This window comes from Chenopodium album, chromosome 1 (assembly GCF_948465745.1).
Source record: "Chenopodium album chromosome 1, dcCheAlbu1.1, whole genome shotgun sequence".
NCBI lineage: Eukaryota > Viridiplantae > Streptophyta > Magnoliopsida > Caryophyllales > Amaranthaceae > Chenopodium > Chenopodium album.
Window position 1 is genome coordinate 80,029,309 of NC_137834.1, and position 27,792 is coordinate 80,057,100.

The window sequence follows — 27,792 nt, forward strand, 5'->3', positions numbered from 1 at the left end:
GAATTCGAGTATTAATTGTAAAACCTAAGCTCATTCATAAATTTTTGCTCTTTTAAGTAACCTTCATATGCTGCGATCTTCATGTTACAGCATCAAATCTTTTGCTTAGCTTATACAGGATTGCAAGCCATAGATTTCTGATACTTATGCAAGCACATGACAAAAATCTTGCTACATATCTTTATTTTCTTATCCTCTAATCTAATTTATAGAAAAATGGAATGAAGCTAGCCAAATTACTGAGCTACTGAACTTATACATGTGCTATATATTATCAAGGTGGCTTGACCTTGCGCGACAATTTATTGCATCCTTAAGCAAGAGGTACAATTACCAAAATATAGACCGAACAAGAGACTTCAGAAACGGCACCAACATACTCTCTCTGTTCAAATAATAGTTACATAACTTACATTGTCCCAACACCTTATATACACAAAAAACCCCTTCTCGTACTTCCCTATAACGCAATCTTAGTAAGAAGGTATAAGGGTAAAATCAATCACAAAATTGATAGTGTGAGCTTATTCCGAAAATCCTAATATAGCATACTTCTTATGTGCATGACTATTATTTCTAGATAAAGGGAGTTGTGACCAAATAGGGAGTAGGATGAAAAAAAAAAGAGCACCTTCATCCAAAGTGTAAAAAATTTTGCTAAACAAAATCTTTGTACCTGTAATACTTACAATGATAAAGAATGATGGAGAAAATGCAAAATTTCTGTGCAAAATATGCAGCAAAGAGCATAGCTACATGTTCCATAGCGGAGCCTAGCCTTCCAACAATCATATCGAATTTCAACCGCCTTGAGATGAATTCACCCCTTATAAGCTTGTCATCCGGTTCACGCTGTCTTCCCTATAAAAATTCGGATTCCTATTACCCTGATTGTGTTGGCTTGAATGACCCTCGGATGAAAAGTAACCATAATTTCCACTTGGGTTTCTGTTACCCTGATTGTGTTGGCTTGAATAACGATCTGCCAAAAAGTCGAGATTATTTCCACTGGAATTCCTATTGCTCTGATTGATTTGGCTTGAATGACGCTCGGCTGAAAAGTTGACATTATTTCCACTCAGATTTCTATTATGCTGATTGTGTTGGCTTGAATGATGATCAGCCAAAACGTTAACATTATTTCCACTTTGGTTAGGAAAGCCCACATTCTGAGAATTTCGATTATGATCATGCGGAGTTGAACGATCAACATTCTGCCTGCTCTGGCCTGAGTACCCAAAATTCTGGCTGGGATTACTGAAAAAATCACTACTATCTTGACTACCACCACCAAATGCCATTCTCCGAAACCATCTAATTTCAGCAGATTGTTGAGCAGAATCATAGAGCTGACTTTCACCCACCCTCAGCCCATTTGACAGATCTCCAGAGTCGGACATGCTAAGAGCTCTGAGAACCTGTAGAACAAGAGAGTGACCATCTGTATTACTTCTACTCTCTCCATACTAGGCTAATAGCAGTAAAAACAAAATTAATGTCAATTACCAGTCCCATTCTTGGTCTCTTTACAGATGAATGCCTCACACAAGCTGCAGCAGCCTCAATCATTCTAAGCATCTCACTCTCAATATAGTTCTGTTCAAGACGTTGATCTACCAGACCGTCAAGTTCTCCCGTCTCAAGTGCATGAACAAGCAAAGGCCGTGCCTGAAATGGCAAAATCATTTGATTCAGAATGACTAAAATATTACTTTGGAATTGGAATGGTTTATCAAATATAAATTACCACACCAAATTGGGGAAGAACCGGGTCATAGGAAGCATGAAAATCATGCCAAATCACTACTATCAAAACATTTAATGACTTATGATCACATTTCATATAGCCAGAAGATAACAAATGAGGAAAAGGATAATTTATTACAGTTTAGCCCCTGTGATATTAAGGCAAAATTTTGGAGGTCAGAAAAAATAAGAGGGGAAAGGAGCAAAGAGAGCATGTGTATAATTTAAGCCATAAATTTACACCAAATAGCGAAATGGAACTATTTCACGACATCCCAAATAGGAAAGAGCAGAACAACTAAAAAGACAGGCAGTAATTTGCTTTTTCCATCTATTGCAAATTGACAACTATGCTAAAATATATGATGATATACTTAATACTTCTTCCATACTACGTTCTCTTCTTTGAAAAGGCTTATAAGTCTTTTAGATGCAAACACTATCTCAAATAGTTAGGAACAAGACAGCATACACCACAACCTTCACTAGCTGGAGTCATACTTGGTGGTGGTTGTTTCTATTTTTCTTCCATCCATGCAGACCCTCTTCATTTATTTTTATTTTTGCAAAAGTAAATTCAGTTGTGTTCAGTCATGTATATTTCACAGTTTCACACTATCTGAGAATAAAAGAACAAAAAGATTATTTTTTCTTATACAAACCCTACAAAGATGTCCCCCCCCAGCGCACCCCCCCTCAAGCTTATGATACAAAGAAATCAAACAATGCCCCATTTCTTGCCAGGACTACACAATGAAAGGTTAATCTGACTAATGGCAAGATACATACCCATTCAACTAGACTTTCATCTCCCAAAGGTTGCGTCTCGTCCACAGGCTTGCGACCAGTGATAAGCTCTAGAAGGACGACCCCGAAAGAATACACATCTGATTTCTCAGTCAACTTACCAGATGTAGCATATTCAGGAGCCATGTATCTGAAATCAGACAGCACCAACCAGGTATGTTAAGCAAAGAACATGTTATCACCTAATTAGATATTCACTTGGTAGATATACCTATAAAGGCAACCATTCTAACTAATACCTACCCAAATGTTCCCATTACGCGAGTGCTAACATGTGTCTCTGCATCCATTGCCAATTTTGCAAGTCCAAAATCTGCAACCTGAAAAATAAATAGACCACTTAACCCAAAAGGTATATAAAGGAAAGAAATTGAGGACTAAAAGCCTTGTGAGCAAACTGCATACCCGAGATTCATAGTTATTATCTAATAGAATATTTGTCGATTTAATATCTCTATGAATTATTCGTGGATGACCTGGCACGAAAAAAAAAAAAAAAAACAGTAAATTAAAGAGAATGAAGTGTATAAGAAGACAAATTTAGGGCAAGAACATTACAAGAAGCCATCAGTGATTGTCTAAAACAAGTAGAAGTAAAGGACCATGTCAAGTATCAGTCTTAAAATATATAAAAGCCTAAATCAAGTTGACAATGGAGAAAGGATAGATAATGGTCAACATATGTCTAAGAGTTTATTTCTACAAGACTATGACTATGCTTCCATTTAACTATGGAACAAAATTAATGGACTCTTAAGCAGAGGGTCATGACACTAATATAACATTAAGTACCAATAAAGCAAATTGGTTTACAGAAAGATATACGATCATGTAATGAAAATATATATGGTGATAATGCAGGAATATACAACCTAATGGATAAATGTGATCTAACATGACATTGCAGCGATGAAAAAAAAAAAGGAAGAAGAAGAAGCACCATCCAGTCATCCAGGGCACGCTCCTCATATCCTAACTCTGGCTAGCAGTAAGTTTAGTGAAAGCCAAGCATGTTAGCAGTTGTCACCAGCAGACACTAAAGATAAGGTATAGGCATACTGCTAAGGTTGAGACCTGACCGCCTGCTGGTGAGTGATTTATAAGGTGATTAGGGATGAATCTACATGGACACTTTTGTGTAATTGTCCTGCGTCGGCTGCGTGCTAAATTTTAGAATCCTTCAGCTACACATTCTCCTCTTTTATAATTTTTCAAATTAGACTGGGTATGAGCATATGACTAGTAGACATGAAGGAACTCCAACATTGCCTAAAATCTGCACATGGCTTTGATATTTTAAGACATTCTAGCCATAACAAATTATATATGAGCTGCTGAGAAGGGAAAAGGAGAAATCTAGTGTCCAAAATTTGGACTCAGTCTTAATATTAGATCTACTGCATATATGCTCTGGATGTATTATACCCAGGGTTATGACTCCCTCTTCTTTTGCAGAAAGTTGCAGCACTTGAGAAACACAAATGCATTCTCAGTTAACCAGTAAATGTTTTTTGTAGATAATTGTGAGACATATATGTACGCATTTATAGTAGAATTGTAAAGCAAAGAGTAACACTCACAATCTTCATGAAGATACGTAATACCGCGAGCAGCGCCCACGGCAATTTTAATGCGTGTTGCCCAGTCCAAAACTGGCCTTTCATCTCCTGCCAAGATAAGGGCATTCATTAAAAAAATCTACAAGCACTATAACAAGGTGCAAAAAAAACAAAGCAGAGCTATAAGGAGCAAACCTTTACAATGAAGATGATAATGGAGTGTGTTGTTAGGTACATATTCATAAACAAGCAGCCTTTTATTCTCTAAAATGCAGTACCCAACAAGAGAAACCAAATGCCTATGATGTATGCGACTAATTATTTCCACTTCTGCTTTAAATTCACGCTCCCCTTGTCCACCACCAACTTTAAGCTGCTTCACAGCTATCACTCTGCCATCTGATAGAAGTCCTTTATATACACGACCAAACCCACCTTCACCTAGAAGTTTCTCATCAGAAAATCCACTGGTAGCATCATACAACTCTTGATAAGTAAACCAGGACCTTGAATGGCCATATCCACCATAATCAGTGGGTGTTTCACTACCAGAGCCTCCAAAATTTGAACCTGGATACTCTGTCGTCACTAACAGTTTTCCATCTGTAACCAATAAAGTAGTCATTTGAGTCATATTACCACGATATTTTACACCAATTCACCCAGTTTTACAAGCTATTTAATTATCAACATTATATAGACACGTTCACAAGCTTCCAAACCTTCATACACCATATTGATGAATTTCTTTAACTAAGTTATCTTCAGAGAGTATCATATTGATAGACAACACTGCATAAAGGATTACCAGATAAGACAGTAGAACTTTGTTGGTAGGGGTACCTTATCATTTGTAAAACTTTGCTGAAAGAAAAGTACATTCTTTTGGGGCATTAGTTGACGCTAGGTAGTTGGTACAACTTGGGATGAAATATTATATCAAGACCCTTTAATCAAAAGAGCAAGAAGTTTTCGCAATGAGTTACTTCTTTCAAAATTATATTAGTAGCATTCTCTTAACATTAACTCCGCATATATTCACAACTTAAAAGTTCTCACCAGGAAAAAGTAAATGACACATAATGAGATAATGTATTAGAGAGACATTGAAAGGGTTTCAGCCAAAAGTTTCTTAAAAAAGTATATTGATCAAACGGAAAATAAGAACTGGAATGAAATCAGATTAACAGAAAAGTGAAAACAGTTATCAGTAATCAACATTCTTCAGCCACAGCAAAGGAGCAAAAATATTACCTGATCGTGGAGAAGAGCCAATTGAGGCAGGAATGACATGCCCATCATAAGGTCCAGAAGACTTTTTGTTTCGCTTAAAGATCCACACACCAACCAAACCAATGAGTCCAAGCATTAGAAGGCCAACTACTACACCAATAGCAACAGCTCCTCCCATACCAATTCCCCCATTACTGGGAGCATTATTTGCAGTTTCAGTTGAACCAGAACCTGGTCTATTCCCCGGTAAACTAGAAGTCGGTGGGACTAAGCCTGGGGGCGGCGGAGAAAGTCGCAATCCAGGAGGTGCACCTGGTTTTGTAGATGGTGGAGAAGCTGGGTTAGGATCAGATGGAGGTGGGGCATCTCCAGAGGGTGGAGTTGAACTCTTTGGAGGAGATGCAGCAGGTGGAGAAGGAGGGCTTCGAGGAGGCTGTGATGATGGTGGTGTTGGATTTACAGGAGAAGTTGGTGCTTCTGGAGGAGGTGAAGTTTTTGGTGGGTTCGATGCTGGTGGAGGTGGAGACCCGTCAGGGGGGTTTGACGTTGGCGGTGGAGGGGGAGGATTACTTGGTGGGTTTGCTGCTGGTGGGGTTGGAGAACTTGTTGGGGGAGAAGTTGTAGGTGGTGAGGGAGAACTTGTAGGTGGGGTAGATGATGGGGGTGATGGAGGTGAACCAGTAGGCGGGTTGGCAGGTGGCGAAGGAGGTGTAACTACTGCAGGTGGAGGTGCATTTACTGGGGGATTAGTTGTTGGTGTAGGTGGTGAAACACTGGAGACCGGTGGTGGGGAAGCAGTGGAGGGAGCTGGAGGAGGGGATACAGGTGTAGCAGGGGGTGGTGCACTAGCAGTAGGTGGGGGAGGTGACTCTACAGGTGGTGATGTAACAACTGGAGTTCCTAGATTGCTAGGGGGTGAAGCATTTGGCACCGTAGACGGAGGTGAAGGCGTCGAAGGATCCGGTGGATTGGCAGTGGGTTGTGCAAGAGGAGGTGGTGTTGTTGAAGGCTGTGGTGGTGGTGTTACAGGCAATGGTGATGGTGGTGGGTTAGATGAAACTGGTGGTACACCAGAAGGTGCAGAATCAGGAGATGGCGATACTGTCGCCATCTAACAGCTAATCATATCTACATAAACATCATTTTCAAACCTAAATTTGATAAATTTGAGGTAACTCAGAAATTGTTCAATAAATCTTCTATATCAACAAAATTCAGCAATTTCAACTTCGCAAGTCTCAACAAAACCCTTAATTTCACACAATAACAACACAAATTTCTCAACCACCAAATTTGCACAGCTGGTACTTGTATCAATTGCTATAATAACTGAACAAGATAAACATTTACCAATTCCCTCCAAAATAATTCTCAGATTGAAGATAATCACAGAAATTATGATATACCCATTAAAATTCTGACAAAACCCAGATCAAATTGCACAAAACCAGCAAAACCCAGATCAATTACACACAAAACCCAGATCACAAACTTAAAATTAAGATGAACTTTGAGTCTATGAATGAAATTGAGAAAACCCCAGATCAAGAACAGACTTTTGAAGCAAACCCAGTTGATAATTCTCTGAAAATGACTAATTTAATTCAGAAACTTCCAAGTATTCCAATAGTATCTGAATTCAAACCTCAACTGTGCATCACAATTTTGAATGTAAATGAATGAGAAAAAAGAAAAAAACGAAAGAATTTATGAAAAGCTAACCTTTTGTTGTTGGGTAACTATCAACGTGAAAGTGAACAATTACAGTAATGATTTTCTAAAAGAGTTACAAAAATAAACCAAAAAAGAAGGGGAAGTATAAGACTTGGTCACTTTGCCGTTAACATTCTCTCTAGATCTTCTCTCTCTCGAAAGCGCGGCTATTGGCTGTGTTTACACACGGTATTGTGGGGCCCACTCAAGCAAAAATTTCAGCTGACAACGACATTATAAAAATGAAAAACGAACACTCATAAATCTTCATAACAAAAAATACTTATAATTAGTACTACTAATGATTTTCAATTAATCAAAAATTAAACTTGGACAAAAATGCCATTTGAATAATGTTGATATCATAATCACATCATGTGTTTGTCTTTACCTTAGATGTAAAGTTAGATCATTCGTAAAATGAAGAGTATGCTCGTATTTTAGATGTTTGGTTTTGTTAGTTTTTGTTTCAGGGTCGCATGAGTCAATAAAAATTACTCATATTAACAAAATGTTGTCTTTACCTTAGAATTTAGAGGTTTGAAGTCCTACCAAATGAGATTGCTTGGGGGTAGGGATTTCTTTACGACGAGAGATAATAAGTGTCAATTAAGAATAATATTCAGATACATATATCAGTTTTGGCCAGATGTAGGTTTGGTCATAATTCGAGGTTTATGTTTGGATAAATTCAAGTTCAATTCAAGTTAAATCGAGTCATTTACCCTTTCAAATGTCAATAAGGTTTAGTTCAAGTTAGGTTGTAATTTGAATTGAATTTATATCGAGTCAGATTTATGATTGGTAATTCAAATTTGAGTAGGATATTATATATAAACTTCAAACTAGGTCCTTCTTGAGCTTAGGTTAGGTTCAGCTCCGTTCAAGTTAGGTTACTATTATAGGCATAATCAAGTTTGAATTGGATCATTATCAATTACGAAGAAGAATGTAGAAGTTGTTGATCAATCTATATCAAGTTCAAGTTCTCATAGTGCTAAATCATGTTAGAGGTAGCCAGGTAGGTAAGTGGTGTATAAGTTCGTGTTTGGGCTAATTTTGGGTTGAATAATAATTAAATTAGGTGGGATGAATTTCAAATTGGGCCATTTAGGGTCTCACAAGTTCATCATATTAGCTTTTCAATAAATTAACTTAGTTCGAGTTCAAATTTAGTGGTCTTGAAGATTAACAAACTTTAATTTGTCGTTCTCTAGGGTTTCTTTTCTGAGAGGGCTTTTAGTTTCCTTATAGGATTTCTTCCTTGAATGGTTATTACATCACTTGTGTAGTTGTGTGTGTGTGTGAAGATTTTCTACTATTCTTTGTTTTCTCTCCATCTGTATCATCTCTTTTTCTTCCTGGTCTTAGTTGTGAATCTTTATAGGGGCTTCCATTAGTATTTTTATATCTCATCTCTTTTCTATTGTGTTTAATTTCTTTCTTTGTTTGTTAGGCGAGAATTGAAGACATAAGGTTATTACATAATCACCATAAGTATACAGAGGATTGCATAAGTATCCACCATACCCTAATGACTATGCATCAATGGATTTCAAGCCGATTTTTTCTAGTGCTTTAGATGAAAGGTTTTATGAAGGCGATTGTTGATCGATTATACGAGTAACTTCACCTTATTTTTGTTGAATTGATTGGAATATTTTACTGAACTTAAATAACTTTTTCCTAACTTACACTTCCTCCGTTTTTGTAGACTTGTAATAGTTTGACTTTTGCACTATTTATATGTTTCACTTTGACTAGTTTTGATGATTTATAGTTAAGCAAAACTATAATCATGTGAGACCTTATTAAATTCGTCTCGACTTATACTATTTTAATATCATATGTTTATAATTTTTACGTATTGGTAATTAAAGATATTAATGCATTAGCAAGCGTGAAAATTAAAGAGAAGTGTTACAAGCTAAGTATAAAAATATAGAGGAAGTATTATTTTTTTAATGGACTAACTGAAATTATTTTTGTTGAATTGAAGTTATTTTTATTGATTTCTCAGTATTTTCTTCTCTAAAGTTACTGATTTTTTTATTCAACTGAAATTATTTTTAATGAAAGAAAAACGTCGTTTAACTAAGGGTCTGTTTCGATTTACTGAAGTGAGTCGAACTAAACTAAACTGAACTGAACTGAATTGTTTATGAGATAAGGAAATTAGGAACTGAACTAAACTGAAGTTAAGCTAAAGAGAACAGATCCTAACTTTTATTTATGGTGTAAGCATTAAACGCATTTGTCAAAGATTGTTGTTTACACCTGTAAATATACTTGTATTAAGTAATGAGAATTATGGGGAAAAAAATATATTTTATTGTCATTTATTGAATTGGGTTATGGGTAATTTTCAAAAAAAATAAAATAAAGGATGATTTAGAGGAATGCAAAGTTTGTCAGAAAAATGGAAATTATCAAAAAGCTTCAGTAGTTATTATTATTATTATTATTATATGGAGACCTATCTTGACTAGATTTCAATCTTTACGATTTTTTTAATCTAGTACCTATGGACAAGGCATTTGGGAGTAGAGGGGAGGTAAAGGTTTTATGCCTAGTGGCAAAAATTTGAGAATTTGAGACTTTGAGAGTGAGTGTATTTTGGACGGAGTACTCCGTAATTGGGAATGCCCGAGTTTTGAAGCAATTTGCCAGTTTCTATTACTCCTTTTGAAGTTATGTCATCTCTCCTGAGTTTTATTTAGTTTTAATTGCATATTTGCATGTTTGTGCTAGTACGTTTTGCTAAGTAGAAGTATAATACAGTAGTTGACTACCACATTATGAATATGTCAAGATTATCCAACTTGGCCTACTTGATTTTTGTCTTTGTTGAACTATTATAATTATTGTTTTTTTTTTTTTTGGGACACCGACATACCTTATTTTTATTTCGGGGTGAGTTTGACCAAAAAATATTTTAGATTCATAGAAAATAACTAGTAAATATCATATATTCCATATGATTTTTGTAACAAGAAAATTGAATTTTTCTAATGGTTTTAGCTTCTACGCCAACCCTTTGATATCTTTATTCTTTAGTAATTTAAATTTTATATTGACATGCACAATCCATTCAATCATTAGATGTAGAAGTTGAATTGTAAATATTATTTTTATAATATTTTGTTATACTTTTCTACTTTGTCACTTCCATTTCATTATCCAAAAATAAATAAACCTCATTTATTACTAAGTATTTATTTTTATTTTTTATTTTTTATTTTTTTTTTACAAGAAGAAGAATATTATCATTAATAAATAGCCATACGACATCTACAACAATAATAAAGATTTGTAAACCACAGATCTAGAGAAAATAACATAACTTTTACAATCGAAATCATAACTATTTTGCATATCGGGTATAGCTCACACTCCACCGCTTCAAACTTGACGCAAGTAGTGATTTTCGATGTCTTTGCATCTTTCCAAGTAGAGACCTTCGCAATCTGCGCTGATGTTTTGATCATAGAGTTGATGACGAACCCTAAACCCATATGAATCCGGCCAAATCACCTTCTCAATTATTATTAAAACCCTAAAAATAAAATTCTCATCCATAGATGAGAATCAAAATCCCAAAAAATTGGGAAAAACCCAAAAAAAAATTGGGACAGACTCTCACAAACGGAGAGAACAAAACAAAGCAAAACAAATCAAATAACAAAAAAGCAAATTAAATTGAAGAAAAGGGGTCGGAAATAGTCTAATTTCTTCCGAAAATTAGACTATTTCCGGCCTAAACGACCAAGAAAATTGAAACCCTAAAGAGAGGAGAGAGAAGAGAGAAAAGAGAAAAGAGAGAAGTATTACTGCGATATTAGTTTATGAAAGTATATATGCCTAATGCCTCTATCAAGCATGCTTAGCTTAGCTTGTTCTTAATTGAAGCATGTAGTAATTTTATTTTTTCAAATATAACTTACTTGATCTAATGGTTTGACGGATTCAATTAAGATACCTATCATCCCTAATTTTAAAAATTTTTTTTAAGATAACTCTTATAAATAATGCTTTTATCTTCATTAATGAAAATGGTCTCTTAATCTTGTTTTGAAACCAAATTGTCTTTTAATCTAATATAGTACTGACTATGATGTGCTTACCTCGAGCGTTAGCACCCTAATTTAATACTTAGTAAAAAAAATTAGATTATTTTTTCAAATTGTGTGCAAAGGTGCATTACATTTTAAATTACGGAATACATTATGATAAACAATACTTGGTATGAGGTAAAATGAAAATGTTATTATTATAATTACTTTTTAAATAATGACGTACGTTTCCATTGTGATATAATGTGGAAAGACTAATCATGTAATATCGTCTTACTCGTACAATTATTGGAGTGACCACAAGAGCATGGTTCAACCTCAATGGAATTCCTTTAGCCTCATCGAATATCAAGTTGCATGGGCTAATTGATGATTTTATTCGATCTTACTCCTAAAAGCTAGTTGATGCCTCATGTGGAAATATCTACGGAGTATTTGTTATCATTCATGACATGTAATTGAATGATTTTGAGTATTTAAGCCTCAAGATAATTTATCGTTTTCAGTTTAATTTCGCTAAACTTAACTTATATTTGCGAACATATATATTGGCCCTGTTTGGTAGTTAGCTTATTGGGGGTATATTAGCTTATTTGACTAACTTTAGCTGATTGACTAGTCAAACAAGCTAATACAAGTGTTTGGTACTAAGCTTATTGAAAGAGCTTATTCCACTAAATAAGCTCTTTTTGAAAAAGCTCATTTTAGGAGCTTTTTCAATTAGCTTATTCATTAATTATTGTGAAATTACACTTATAACCTCATTTAATTTAAAATCCTATCTAAACTACCTACCCCACAATTAGCTTATTGGTCATTTCACATACTCAATCACCTTTAAGCTATCAGCTATTTACCAAACACTTTTATATAATCAGTTAATACAATAAGTTAGTCAAATCAGTTAATAAAATCAGCTAGTCAAAATCAGCTAACTCAATCAGCTTCAGCTTTCAGCTTTCAGCTTTCTCCCAAACAGGGCCATTATATTTGCGAACATATATTAATATATATGTTTGCAAATATAAGATTAGAACATATTAAATATCCTTTGAAAAATTAAAATATTATATCGTTTTTATCTTCCGTTTGACTGTTTATTATGTGGTCAAATTTTAAAAACGTTACTAGTATTGATTATTTGTATACTATTTATAAGAAGAAGAAGAAAAACATAACAATATGGAATCTTATACTATGTATATAGATGTATTTCAACATGTTTTTTCATATCACTTAAAAATTTTGTTAGTCTCGGTGATTTATATACCACATATAATTTTCAAAATTTTGTCCATGACTGTTATTGGTGATACATGTATACTCCATATTAAAATACTAAGCGTATTGCAAGTGGGAAGATTTTTAAGTAACACACATATGACTTATAAAGTTATAATATATTGCTGAAATTATCTTTTAGTAAAGAATTTCCTTGACCTAAACTACCTAGAGAATGACTATTATTGCAACTTTTTTTTGAAGAGGGCATATCTCTCCTTTCCTTCCCTTTAGTCGTTTGAAGACCGATGTAGGACCTGTTGTCATTGACTGAACTGAGCTGAACTGAACTAAACTGAACTGAGCTGAGCTGAACTGAACTGAACTGAAATGAATATTTTATAAGAGAATGGAAGGAAATTAGGAGCTGAACTGAACTGAACTGAGCTGAGCTGAACTGACCTGAACTAAACTGGACTGAATTTCAACGTATGAGAACAGGCCCGTAATCATAGTTTGAAAGTTTGCTAAATAATCATCCCAAAAATCATACTCCGTAACACTTTATTGTCACCACTCACCACTACCTTAACCTAATTATAATCTCAATAATAGAAGCAAGAGTACGTAGAGGTGGACTTAAATTGGGGTGAAACAAGTCCGATTTAAGGAATTCAAGCTCAACCAATACAAGTTGTATTAATGATGGAAAAAATCTTCATGTTAGATGCATGGCTCATATCAATAATCTAATTGTGTGGGATGGAATCAAACAACACGGTGTGTGCATTGATAGAGTTAGAAATGTCGTGAAACATGTGAAGAATTCCCCTGCTAGAATATCTAGGTTCAAAGATCTTGTGCAAAAAGCAAATATAGATTCTAAAGCTTCCTTGTCTTTTGATGTCCCCACTCGTTGGAATTCTACATTCACAATGTTGGACACGGCTTTGAAATTTCAGCGTGTTTTTAGTGGGTTATCTCTTCCCGATGGAGAGGATTTGAATGATAATGAAAGACCTCCCGAAGAAGAAGATTGGAAAAAAGTACAAAGATTGACTTTGTTTTTGAAGGGGTTCTATGTTTTGACTAAACGTATATCTGGCTCTCATTATGTGACAAGTAATAGAGGTTTGAGTGAGATTGCTTCCATGTATAATATGTTGAATAAGTGGGAGAAAAGTGGGGATTTGAACTTTCAAGCTATGGCTATTGCAATGAAACAAAAGTTTGATAAGTATTGGGGGAATATGAATAAAATGAACAAGCTTATTTATGTTGCTTCTATTCTTGACCCTCATTGCAAGTTCATACTTGTTGAATTGTCTCTAATTGATATTCATGGAAAAGAAAAGGGTTCGAAGCTTGCCAGTGAGGTGAAGGATTTCACTTACACTTTATTTGATGAATATAGAAACATGTACACTTCTTCTATTTCTCAAAGTAGCCAACAAGGAGATTCAATGCCAATAGATGTTGATGTTGATTTTGATGTTGATGATGATAGTGCCTTTGGTATAGAAGGGGGTGATGATTACATGAAAAACCTTAGAGAAGTGGCAAAAAAATTAGAGGGGACAAGTGGGTATGTGATGAACGAGTTGGATAGGTTTTTACATGAACGTATAGGGTCGGAGGAAGAAGAACTAGATGCATTAACTTGGTGGGGTATTAATGGTCATCGATATCTAGTTCTTAAGTGCATGGCACGCGATATTCTAGTTGTCCCCTTGTCTACAGTGGCTTCTGAATCTGCTTTTAGTACGGGAGTTCGTACTCTAGATCCATTTCGGAGCTCTCTAACGCCTAAGGTAAAATTCTGTTTTGTTATCTGTTTTATTATTATTATCAGGTTCTGTTTTGTTACCTTGTTGATGACTATGGTTGTTCTGTTTTATGGTTGTCACTCTTGTCAGATTGGTTTTATGGTTGTTCTGTTTCTGTTGAAGCTTATTAACTGAATGCAAAATTTAATAAGCTTCTGTCTATGTTTATAAGTTGTGCTCGTTAATATGTCCATGCCATTAATAAGCTTCTGTCTATAAGTTGTTATGTCAGAATCTTCCTTTTGTGAAACTGATGAAGCTTTTGGGGAGCAATCAGGCTTTGGGGCTGCATATCAGTTTATCAGTATATGATCAGTTTATCACAAAATACTGATTTACAGAATACAGAACATATGCTGCTGTTATTATATGGTCTGCAACATATCTTTTTTTTTATATGCTCAGTTTTATTATTATATGGTCTGCAGTATATGATCAGTTTCTGTTGGTTTTATTATTGTGTTCTTTATGCTAAAAATGGTTCTGTTGTAGCTTTTTTGCTGGCTGCCCTTTCAATCTTAGTGAATACATGATGCATTTTATCTTGTTAACTTTGGTAATGTTGTCTTTGTATTAAGATGGTTCAAGCCCTTATATGTTCACAAGATTGGTTAAGAGCAAAGGGATTGCCAATTATTGATGTGGAGGAAACTTTGAAAGAGTTAGAGGAAATCGAGAAAGGTAGTTATGTTATTTAGCACTTTTACTTATTTTTTTTTTTATTATTACTTATTAGTTATTAATACAATCTAATATAATCTATTTTCGTTTTGATTTAGATGTGCAATGTGGTGATGTAGACAATGAAGTCATTTTTGTAGACTCGTTGGTTTGAAGCGCGTGATTGAAGGGAGATAAGGGATCAAGCATACTAATATAATCAATTTTGGACTTTTTTTTTTTTTTTGAAAGAATCAATTTTGGACTTTATGTAACTTGTTAAGTATGGTTTATACTATGTTTTGATGTATATAATAAGTAGATAACTATGTTTTGTACTAAAAAAAAGGTCAAAAGTTTGTCCAAAAACAGGTGCTGAAACAGGTCATGAAACAGGTCCAAAAACAAGTTCAAAACAGGTCCAAAACAAGTTCAAAACAGGTCCAAAGTAGGCCTTTATAAAGAAAGAAAAGAAAACAGGTCCAAACCTGAAACGGACCTGAATTATCAGGTCTGGACCGGACCTGGACCGGTTGAAACAGGTCCATTTCAGGTCTTTAAAACAGGTCCGATCCGGTCCAGGTCCAATCCGGTCCCGGTCCGGTTCGGTTCGGTTCTGGACCGGTGTTCACCCCTAAATACAACATGTTGTGCATGAGTCTTAACATAAAAGAGATCAACATAAATCTGCTACGACATGATTATATCTTTACGGTTCTTTTTTGACACAGATCGCTTGTCCCTAAAACTTGCTTACATACAAGGGCGGATCTTGGCGAGTAAGCCCTCCCCCCCCCCCCCTAAGGCCATGAGCATATTTGAGTTGTTGCTTATAATTAATGTGATGTCTAACAATTAAAATTAAAATGTTATGGCATAGTGGTTAAATATTATTATTTTTGTGCAAAAGGTTGAGAGATCAAACCTTGATCCCTCTTACTTTTTGGCCCAAGATTCGCCACTGTCATAGCATGTACTCAAGCAGGCACGACCTATTCCCGCAGGCACGACCTATTCCCATCTTTAAGCAAGAGTCAACAAAATACTTATTGATCAACAAAAGAGCCCATAGTATAGTACCCAAAGCGTAGAAAAATGTAAGAGGCGCACACTTAAAGATCAATGTCGGTGGAAGATACTAAAGTCTAAACATACTAAAATGAGTTGATGACACATTCTAAATAGCACTACCAAGAAAATGGACCTACACATCTTTGTCCCACACTAATGTAGCAAGATCTCAGGCTAACACATGTTAGTATCTTTCACATTTTCATATTAATAAAATCATACAATTCTACCAATTTTAACTTTGATTACACAAACCCACGAACCCCAATCATGAGATATGTTGACTATAAAACTATTATATTATACTATATTATACACATCATATTCAGCAAATGGTTACGCACCTTATTATGTCGTTTTTTGGTGCATCTTTATTAGACGTATAAAAATTATAATATATAGTTTAGGCCCAAATTTGGTGCACCAATTTTGATACAGCTAGGCCATGTAAACGACGCATGCTCCTACTACTCATCAAACCATAGTGCTACACAAAATGCTTTGCGTTTACGCTCAACAATGACAAGTACTATTTGTTTATTCTAATTTCTATGATACTCCTAAAGTTGCGGCAATCTTGAGCAGTTACTTGCTTAGTTTTGGCCCCCTACCCTAGTAAAGCCTATTCCATCATTGTACTACGTATATATTGACATCTTAAGAGCCTAAGAGGTTATTAGAGCCGTGAACAATTTTATCATGTCCAAAGTCATGCTCGGTTACTTTTGATCCTCGTATTTTCAAAATACCCTTGAAATTTCTTACACTTGGATATCGAGATCCCTCTATAATTTAAAGTCTAATTTATTGTCTCATAAAGTCAAAATTTAATACACCAATTGAATCAAATTAAACTTGATTTGAACACCCGAACATATTCTTTACATTAGTATTATTACATACGAAGTATATTTTTATAATCACATATTACTATCATACAGGCCAGGAGTGGTATATATATACTTTATAATCATTACTATTATTGGGGATGCACTTGAATAGGGTAGTACTTGATAAGGAGAATTGCGTGTGTGTATATAACATAAAGTTGACATAAAAAAGCTAAGAATTAAACAAATATTAATTTTTTCATATACATTTATTTATAAAGTAAAATGAAATAACTTTTAGTAGAAACAAAGAAACGAAGTTTCTAACATAAAAGTAGCTCTTACGATGATACAATCAGTCTACCATACATAATGGCTTGGGTAGCACACGTCGATGAATGACGTGCACAAGCCCCAATTGCAATACATGTATGACATTCTTGTTGGGTGACTTACACGCATTACATCTATTTTAGTGCCATCTAGAACATCTTTCAGGCAATTATACAGTAACTCGGATCGAGTTACTGAGACATGTATGTATAAATGACCTCGAAAGCTTACAACCTTGATTACAAGCATTATTAATGTTCGATCAATCTCTACAGTATATTGTATTCTAGCAACTAACAAAGTCGTACAAAACCTGTTTTTCAGGCATCTTTAAAGCTAATTAGAGTCAATGTTTCACACCTATATTTATAATTTGTAATAAATTATTATTTGATTCTTTCAACTAGTAGTATTATTCTAAGATGTAACGTTAGTTGGGGTTGAGGTAAGACTTTTCAAGTCAACGTGAACTCCTTGGAAGTAGAGAGAGGATCTTGCATTACTTGCATGTGTTTTGTCCACGACTTAAATAACTCTATGTGTAGTACTTGCTTGCATGAGGATTACATTGCACTTTCCTATTTCCCTTTTCCTTTATTTTTGTGTTTCTTGTGATGATTAAACTAACCGAAGCTCAATTTGCAATTCGAGTACTGTACTCTCTTTATCTCTATAAGTTCTTTTAGTTTTACTTAAGTCTTTAAATTTATTTTTATGAGACAATTAACGTCTAATCATGTAAACTTTTAAAGGGAATGTCATTTATCATATTATTGGCCTTGTTGCTATTCAAACCGAAACTTGAATTGTTTGATTTGGATAATCACATATATTAGAACATTGATTAAGGGATATAATAAGTTCATCACAATATGTATTACAATATACGAGTCACTGAGATTGTTTGATTATGTTTTCACTTAATAAATCAATTCTATTCTAAGCTAGTTCTCTATTTAAATGAATGAAATAAAGAAAGTCGTTTTAGTTTAATTTTGAGTAACATAAACTTCACTTTTATTATGGTCTAAATAAAGCCATATTATTTGAAGTGACTTAAAAACAAAAAAATGTTAGTCAAATATTCAATTTCAATACTTCATATCCAAGTTATTTGCATGCATGGCCAGGACCGCGGGAATGAAATTTTTTTCCAATTCAATGGTGATGTGCCAAGTCAACATTTTGTAATGGATTAATAACCCTTTTCATTTTATGATTAAATGGGTACCCTAAAGTACTCCCTTCATTTTTAAATACTTGCTCAATTTCTATTTTTTGCACTATTTATTTCTCCTACTTTGACTAATGTTTGTAATTTATACATAAGAAAAAATATAGTCTTGTAGGTACTTGTTGAAATCATCTCAATGAATAGATTATTAATTTTCAATTGTTAGAATTTATACTAATTGATAATGATATTAGTAATAAAAAAATTAGCATTGACATGCGTGTCCAAGAGAAATGGAGCAAGTATTTAAAAACGGAGGGAGTAGTATCTTCTATACGTTTTATAGCTAAATAGACAAGCTAGGAGACACACGTACAATGTGTGTGCAGTGTAAGAAACGGCTTGATTCTCCTTTTTGTACTTTACTCTAGCAAATAAATAAATAAAAAATAGCGGGTTAAAAGATTGATGAAGGGCGTGTTCACTTCAGCTTAATTTCAGTTCAGCTCCAATCAGTTCGGTTCAGTTCAGTTCAGTTCAGCTCCAATCAGTTCAGTTCAATTCAACTCCTAATTTCCTTCTCTCATAAAATATTCATTTCAGTTCAGTTCAGCTCAGTTCAGTAAATGTGAACAGACCCAAAGTCATGGAGCTAACAGTACAAAATATGACTACCCTCAAAAAGAAAAGAAATAAAGAAAATAAGGATGGTGTTTATTTATTTATTTATTTATTTTATAAAGATGGTGGTTATCATTTATTTAAAAAAAGATGGTAGTTTTTTAAAAAGAAAATAATAGATTGACGGCATTTTGGAAAAAGTCAAATTTATCAACCAAGATGTCCTTTCTCTTTATATAATACTATAGATACTACAGATAAATAAATTAACTAATATTTTTTTTTTTTTGGTGTTTCACCCGATTCATCATTTAGGTTAATTTGGATTTGAGGCTCAATTTTAGATGGTTAAATTTCAGTCCCCTCTCAATTGTTGTTGCAAGAGATCGAACACTTTCTCCCTATCAAGTGCAGCCCTGATCACCACATTATGTACCACCAACAACCAAAAAAAAAAAAAAAAAAAAAAAAAAAAAAAAAAAAAAATTGGACCTAGTGGTTAACATTAGTAACATGTTACAAAGCCCATTCTTTGTTTCATATCCTGGGCCCTCTTGTATTTCTTGTTAATGTTCAGTTAAGCATGTAATTTAAGTGCCCCGTAGTAAGTATGTGGACCACTAATCACCCTTTTTGCATTTTTATAGATGTATTTCGATAAAATTTCAATGGATGTTGTAAGAGATTCTGGGCAATTGATAAGCCTATTTGCTGAGCCTGAAAGGGAGAAAGTTAGTGAAAGGCTGCAAGATGCTCATGAGTTGCAGATATTATGCATCTATTATATGCTTTGACACATGTACTCCCTTCTTCCTTATACTAGATGATATTGTTACCAAGTCTTTGTCTTTTGATTTCTTTTATTGTTCTCATGTAAAATGGACGGGGAATACTCTAGCTCATTTAGTTGCTAGATGGGACACTAGAGGTTGTGATGAGTTTGTTTGTTTTGGACCTTTTCCCCAAAGCCTCACAACTTTGACGGAACTTGATTTAATATAATCCCGCTCCTGTTTCTTTCAAAAAAAAAAAAAAGTACAATCTTAAGGGTTACATATAAGCATTTCACTTGACATTGAATTAATTTGAGAATGCACGAAAAAAAACACACATCATTTGGGGTAAAGCTTAAGAATTTCACTTATTTTTCCATATATTAGCTCTGAAAAAAAAGTTACTTTGGGTGGTTCAACTGTGGAAGACTGGAAGGGACTTAAAGAAGACAGACTTTATACACTTCAATACAAGACAATAAATCAGCAAAAATTGGCCACGATCATCATTGTTAATCATGGTGCAAAAAGGTCGATTTATTATGCTAATCGTTAAGCGAGCATGAAACACGGGAAACATTTTCTGATCTTAGGAGTAAAAACTATAGAATCTGGGTGAACTACGAGCTAAACCCCTATACGCCTCAATCTGCATAAAAAAGTACCACAAATGCCTGCTTATATGTAATCAGCATACAAAATTACGAGCAACGGTGTAAAACCATCAATTTGCTGGACTGATCAATCACGATGAAGCTACTCCAGTTTTTGAGTAGCCATCAGCTCCTTCAGTAAAGATCAAGACTACGGTTAGTTTGCTGCTTATTTTCCTTTACTAGCCAAGGTGGATTTCCTTCTAGATATAACCTCAGCAGCCCAGCTTTTTCCTAATTCAGTCTGAAACTTTCCTGAAAATTGTATAAAGTAACATTGGATATCAGCAATATGAGGTTATGGAGCAAAAGGTTAGAGTACAACATTTCATGACAGAAAGCCGAGCTCACCAGCTGTTGACAAGAAGAACTCGTCAAGAACCATCCCATGCTCTGTCAAATAAATAAGAAAGCAAACATCAGACCTCAATGCAGCCAAATTAAAATCTCCATATTTGTGCTAAAAATCAAACAGGTACGAAAACATGATATTAAACCACAATGCAAGTAACCATGTAAACCCTGGCCCCCGGATTATACAAACCCTTACTTCATTGGTAAATTTAAATGTGTTCCCATGAGCAAACATTGACACTATTAAAATATGCTTGTGCTTGTCTAAATTAGAAAGCAAATTTAATTACAATAATGTACAGGTCTCTTAAAAGATCAATGCAGCACCATCACGTCAGGAGCCACATCCATTTTGTCCAAGCTACGGCCCAAGTAATTTAGCAGCCACAAGTAGGTCAAGCACCAATCCTACAGCTTAGTGTGTCAAGATGCATTGGTATACAGTCAAACATTTCATATTCTTCACTGCAGGCAGGCAGCACATGCTGTCAAGGATGCTTGATTCTATGACAGGAGAGGAAGCAGAAACATGATAGAATGCTGACACGTAAATCCCACAATATCTAATCCAAAAGCATTTCTTAGTAGTGATTAATCTCACATAGGAAAGACTGGGCATGGTCACGTGGGTTGAAATAAAATCAAATAGTTCTTTATTATTCATAATTGCCAAGAGCCGAAGAGGGATGCCAAGAGAAAACATAATCATCAGTAAATATGCCCATGGCACTACACGTGATGCCTGCTAGGAACGACAACACGACTGAAAAACATTATTAAAGTCTCAAGAGATGTGAGCCAGTACGAACATGTTGGTTCAGAACTAAAGATATATGAATGGTATCAATTGGAAGGGGGAAGGGGTGCAACAAACATCAATAACACCTGTTCTTTTGTCAAAAATAAAGTTGATTCTATCTTAAATTAAGTTAATTGAAGGCCACACTAGAGAAGATGGGAGTCAACTAGGGAGTAAATCAATCAATCAAAGCCTTACGCTTTGTTTGGATAGCAAAAAAGGAAGGAAAAGAAGGGGAGGGAAAATGGAGGAAGGGAAGGGAAAAGAAAGGGAGGGGGAGGTGAGCTCCATTTTCCCTCCAAATCTCTCCAATTTTGGAGAGATTATGGTTATTAAAGAGAGAGGGAAAATGGATCCCTCCCTCTCCTTCCCCTCCCTTCCCCCAATCTTTTACCCAAACAAGAGATTTTGTCCCCCTCCATTTCTCTTCTCTTCTTTTCCTTCCATTTCTTCCTATCCAAACAAAGTGTTAATCCCATAAGTAGGGTCGGCTACATGAACCAAATTTGATTATTCCGTGTAGTCATGGACCAAAATCTTCCTCCTCCATCCCTTACGATTCTTAACTAGGGAGTAAAATCTATCAAGAAAGTTATAACAGGAGAGTATTTATTATGGCTGGAATACATTAGAGAAAGTAATAAGCATTCCACAGAAGACTAATCCTCTTTCTCTGTCTAGAGTAATGATTCCTTCCTTACCTCCCTTCTTTTTCTTCCTCTGATCAAATCCCCCAATCAACCAACATCTTCACCTTCCCAACACTCATTCAATAAGTCTCTAATTGAATCCCACTGTGCCCTTGAAATCATCAGATAAACCCCTTAATTCAATCCCTTGTTACATGCAAGGAATAAGGAGGTGTCATTTATTACTCGCCTCTTAACTTTCATTTGTGAAAGAGGGATGTCACAGAAACTTATTTTTTAGTTAGAACTTAGACATGTTGCATATAAATTCCAAAAAAGATACTTTAATGTTCAAGGGAAGAAAGAGACAAATTTCAGTGAGGGGAAGGATATCCATGATCATAGATATCAACAGATAACCGAACAGCATAGCCTCTCTTGAAAGCTTTTTGCAAATGAGTCAAGGTGTGAATGCCTGTCAATTCAATTTCAAATGAAAACCAGGAGAGCACAATATGAAGCTATGATTGAAATGCAGAAGAGGTTTAGAAAAACACCAGAAGTTAAAATCTTAACACCATATTTATTAAAAATTTAAAAAGTAGTGCTTAATTACAACCTGAACGACAATTGTGATACCACACTATAAGTAGTGTAAGAGCCATTGTCCAGAATAGAAGAGCCAGGCCAGTAGCCAGTTAGCCACCACCGAACCAAGTAAAAATGAGCATTTAACAATGAGTAGTAGAGAATAAAGGGTGGTGACAGAGTTAATACATGAAATTAATTGTCAAAATAGCAAGTTTTTACTATTCAGCATTTAAGTATAAGCCTTACCAGTTTCATACTCTAACGCCTGAAGAATCATTTCGACCTGGATAGAAGTCATAACTTATTAGAAAATTGGTAGACCAATAAGTTGGAAAACAGGTAAATGGAATCCAGAATTCTGATTTAATAAAAAGCAGATACAGTACATGATTATTATAACTAAAAAAATTATGCCAGCAACCATATTTTTTTTCCTGGGCTTTTGTATGTGTCTTTCAAAGCCCTGTGAAAGCTAAGTCAACAAGAATGTCCACATAAAATGCTAAAATTGCAAAGGCATATATAATACATACAACACAAAGGCATTAAAAGGAATCCATATCACGTTGAATATGTGTCATTCAAGTTACAACGTATAAAATACTGAATATGCTAGAAGTAACATACTTTATCAAAATCCTTCACCAGATTAGCTTCCAAAGAAGAATTATTTTCATACTCAGTCCAGAGTTCTTTGATCTCGTCAGCTGCAATCACAAGAAAATATGAACAAGATTCCATACTTACAAAAAAGGTATGCAAAATATTAAAGAAGGCAGCTATTGCCAACCTCTCATCCCACCACCAAGAACTTCACACATTTCATTCAATGCTTCCTGCTCCATTCTGCTCTTTTCTTCTTTTGGTATGCCATCAGAGGGTGTTATATCTCCAACAATAGCTAGTAGTATTCCAAGGTCATCAAGAGGATAATGACAAGAGTCAGAAATCAGCAATGTAGGAAAAATAGAACTCAACACAGTGCAATAATTTGAAGATACAAACGATGTTCACTCATAATCCACAGTGATTTGAAAATCTAGCACAAACAAGATAATAGGATAACATAGGATTAGTGGTGCATAAACAAATATGAACCTGACATTAATCTTTCAATGCTGCATATTAGCATAAAACTAAAAAACTATCTTTCACCTAAGAAGGCACCACAAGGATTAAGTAGATACTATTCCTAAGTAGTCAAATTCTAGAGACTTCAAAAACCCAAATTGATATCTAGTTTGTAACAGATGAATATGTGATAATTACACTATTTTGGCTTATACAAAAGCCAAAGAGTCCTAATGCAGTGAAGAAATAAACAATATAGGCAAGCTGATTTTTGTCACAAAGAATACCAACAACTTAAAATACCATGAGATTATAAGATATATATATATATATATAAAGAGTATACCTTCAGCAATATCATGAACTACTGCCATCTTGATACATCTGCGCAAAGCATTGTCAAAAGAATATAATACAGCTCATCAGCAAAGGAAATACCAATATGTCCAAAACAAGCATAATTGGTTAACATCCAACCTCTCCCTGTTCACACCCGGAATGTCCCCAGCAATCAAACCCATCAACGCCATTCGATACATATGATCAGCAATGGATTCAGGGCCCTTTATCCGATGATTAATCCATCCCTTCCTTTTTGTGGTCTGGCAAGATAAGTTCACAGGCAGATATATAACAGAACGGTTGAATGAAAAACAAGATATACTCCATCTTGTCCAGTTACAAAGTTCTCAAATTACAAAGTTATTATACTCAAGCTGGTCTAATAACATGAAATACATCGTACAGAACCAAAGTAATAACACATTAGTCATGCATGTCATTACTAAAAAAAAATGTAACCTAAATCTTGATTAGAGTTGAGAGTAGCAGAGAACCTCTAAGTAAAATGGTGAGCTTGGCATTGTAGTATATCTTAAAGCAAGAGTTAAGCATAAGATGAAAACTGAAAAGTAGACCCTAGAGAAAGATGGAAGTAATGAAAGGAGGTAAGGCAAAAAATAAAATCTTAAGAGGGTAAAGCTGAGTGATTTTAGCATTCTCATCCCCCCATAAATTTATTATTTTCCTTTATTCTTTCACAAGACAAATCTCAGCTTCATTTCCCTTAACTGAAATTTGGTCCAGCAACACAGAATTACAGAAGACATAGAATCGAGGGGCATTCCACTACGGCTCCAACCCAACTCTAGCCTATCTATAAGTGGAGGCAAGTTTTGCAAGATGATGTGCTATCCAACTCCCCACCATATACACATGAACATATTGAAACTTCCAACTAAAGCTAAAACATATTGGACAATGATTTGCACAATTGCTCTTTCTGAGAGTCTGATACCTTCATCATAGTCATGCTGCTCATGCCTATTAGCTCTAAGCAATTTAGCAATCACTCTCAAGTCTCGACCAACACATCTTAAAACCCGCTTTGCAAGCATAAGTCATTGCAACCACAATGTCTACAAAGCCTCAGCTTTCACTTACATTGTTTATTGTTAAATAGCAACAACCTCTAAATCCTAACCCAATCCAACCTCCTCCTCCCCTCCCCCTCCCCCCACCCCTCCCGGGCGGTGTCCCCATTTATACAGATGTAAGGACACAAAATTCACAAACAAGAAGTATTTTTGTAAGTTGAAAAAATGAAAAGCAAATGCATGGGGAAACTCATATCCAGTAGTCCACTACCCAACACAATAAAACACACATATGATCAAAATTCTACAAAAAGAACCCATTTGATGATCATGCAACACTTCCATAAACCCACAGCAACTTCAGCCCAAGCCTCAGAAAATCAAATTCACCCACATTGAGATGAAGCATCACAGAATCCTCTTCCAAATGTCAAATTAAATTAGTCTTTGAAACCAATCATATTCAACACTCAACACCAACATTATAGTCCACCAAGCCCCAACATTACACACACCAACACAAACATAAATAATACTTGTAATTTGCAGTCAAATTCTATCAACTCTTGTCCAAACCCCCATCAAATAACTCCCCATTTCATCACCCTTTATAGCACATTTGGTAGAGGTAATAAATATCTAGTTTCACACTAAAATCGTTGCGAAAATATAATTAAATTCATTCCCACCTACCAAATGGACCTTAAGTATAATCTAGAACACCTAATTTCACCCCAAAAAAAAAACAAAAAAAAAAAAACGAAGAACCCAGTACCTTAAGGCGATGACACAATGTAAGAAAATCAATGGCGGACAAAGGCGAAGGCGAAGAATTGGACATGGCAGAAACAGTAGAAGTGGAATTAAAATTAGGAGATTGACAACAAAGTGAGACCAATTTGAGACCTCCACTGAAATTCTTCGATGAAAACGATGGTGTAAAGGAGAGAGAAAATTGGCGGCGAGAAAGAGAGTGATAGGAAGGGAAAGAGGAGTGAGAAATTGCAGGAGAAGAGAGCGATGGATTTGCAGTTGCAGACGACATTTGATCGAGTTTGTAATGTGGTGAAGAAATTTTTAGGCAAAACAAAAGTATATGACAGAAAAAACAAGGTTGTTGAGTACAAGTGCAACTTTTTTTTTTTCAGAATTGTTGGTCGTTTTTGTGTTTTGGTGGTGAAGTTGTGGTTTACGGTTGCTGTCCACTTGTTGAACTGTAGGAAGTGAAGTGCGGTTCGTGTGGTTGGTGTATGATCGAAGCTTGTTGTTATGGTTGGGGTCTAAAATTCCTATTAGCGGCGATTTAGCGTTAAGTTGTTAATAAAGAATGTGTCGCATAATTACGAAGCTCGCTCAAAAAAAAATATTTTCTTCAAGATTAATTGTTTATGAATTTAGACATTGTAATAAATACAACAATATATTACCTTAATATGTTTGTAAATTTTATACTCCGTTTTTTTTTGTTGTTTAGAGAGCCACAAGGGCGGGTGATGAGTTTCGATCCAGTATCACCTGAAATCGGGAGGGGAGCTCTAACCACGTGAGTTATCCCTCACACTCAAATTTTATACTCCGTAGTAGTTAAAAAAATTAAGTCAAAGGTAACAAATGAATTGTGTAAAATCTCAAGTGATGCATTAAAAAAAAAAGAAGTAATCCTTAATCATAGACAATTTAAACCTAATAATTTGTTGAAGCTATAAGTACCAATATTTTTGGAAAAAATGCCAAAAATAAAACATTTAAAGTACTCATTTGCTAATTCTTTTCACCTTTGAAATAAAATTTAGTAAAATAATTTTAGTTCAGTTTAAAATAATTTCAATTTAGTTTATTTCGGCCACCCTCGAGGGGGTTCACAACTTCACATCACCACAAAAAAAAAAAAAAAAAAAAAAAAAAAAGATCGAAGAAAATGTGTTGAATTGCTTGCTGACGCCTCAACAAATGGTCTATTGCTGATTCGGACTCTCTTGCTCAATCGTCGGTTGTTTTAGGCCAAGCTAAGCCCGAATCCAGCTGAAAAACAAATTAAATTCAATTTAGTAAATCTAATTTTAGTTTAGTATTTTTAAGGGGAAAAGAACATAACTTTAATAGTACTGTATTTCATTTAAATACCGTGTAGAAAACTCCACAATTTCAGAATCTCCCTATCGAATGTCTTGTTATCCTCGACTGGAATAGGAGGGTCAAATCCTAGCCATGCTGAAAGGTGCGGCTGGATCACCTCTTTTCAAGGGGAGCTAAGGCTTGTTGGGTATTTTGGTTTGACAATGCACTAAAGATAAAATTAGGGCCTCTTCATATTTGCTGAACTAATCAGAACTGAACTGAACTGAACTGATCAGAGCAGAGCAGAGCTGAACAGAACTGAAGTGAATTAAATTGAGCTAAATTGAACTAAACTGAGAGAAAGAAATTAGGAACTGAACTGAATCGAAATTAAACTAAAGTGAACAGACCCTTAGTTAGAAAAAGAAATTACAAATTCAATACAAATCGGGAACTTTAAAGAAGAAATATAATAGGAAATAAATTTATTTTAGTGTAATAAGTTAATTTTAATTGAGTAAAAATATATTAAGTTTATTTTTTTTATGAGAAGTTTATTAAAAATCATTTAAATTTATTAAAAATAATTTAAGTTAATTAAAAATAATTTTAATTGAGCAA

At 34.7% G+C, this 27,792-nt stretch overlaps 2 protein-coding genes across 4 annotated transcripts; both read right to left on the reverse strand.

Moving 5' to 3' along the window:
* Nucleotides 1–358: 358 nt before the first annotated feature.
* On the reverse strand, nucleotides 359–7,270 carry LOC145558300 (proline-rich receptor-like protein kinase PERK10). 2 transcript variants are annotated; one of them, XM_081619510.1, is made up of 9 exons: nucleotides 7,068–7,270; nucleotides 5,367–6,496; nucleotides 4,308–4,715; nucleotides 4,134–4,220; nucleotides 2,959–3,029; nucleotides 2,797–2,873; nucleotides 2,536–2,683; nucleotides 1,507–1,668; nucleotides 359–1,418 (listed from the first exon to the last, which is right to left on the reverse strand). In XM_081619510.1, the coding sequence occupies exons 2-9, from the start codon at nucleotides 6,454–6,456 to the stop codon at nucleotides 828–830; spliced, it is 2,634 nt and encodes an 877-aa protein (XP_081475636.1). In that variant the 5' UTR covers nucleotides 6,457–6,496; nucleotides 7,068–7,270; the 3' UTR covers nucleotides 359–827. The 2 variants fall into 2 exon arrangements, with proteins under 2 accessions (XP_081475636.1, XP_081475627.1); XM_081619501.1 differs by having other exon boundaries at nucleotides 5,367–7,269.
* Nucleotides 7,271–20,123: 12,853 nt separating this feature from the next.
* LOC145558312 (uncharacterized) lies at nucleotides 20,124–26,300 on the reverse strand. 2 transcript variants are annotated; one of them, XM_081619518.1, is made up of 9 exons: nucleotides 25,889–26,300; nucleotides 24,215–24,339; nucleotides 24,084–24,121; nucleotides 23,457–23,567; nucleotides 23,294–23,373; nucleotides 22,913–22,949; nucleotides 22,695–22,718; nucleotides 20,645–20,686; nucleotides 20,124–20,548 (listed from the first exon to the last, which is right to left on the reverse strand). In XM_081619518.1, the coding sequence occupies exons 1-9, from the start codon at nucleotides 26,156–26,158 to the stop codon at nucleotides 20,463–20,465; spliced, it is 813 nt and encodes a 270-aa protein (XP_081475644.1). In that variant the 5' UTR covers nucleotides 26,159–26,300; the 3' UTR covers nucleotides 20,124–20,462. The 2 variants fall into 2 exon arrangements, with proteins under 2 accessions (XP_081475644.1, XP_081475651.1); XM_081619525.1 differs by lacking the exon at nucleotides 22,695–22,718 and having other exon boundaries at nucleotides 25,889–26,294.
* Nucleotides 26,301–27,792: the final 1,492 nt, after the last annotated feature.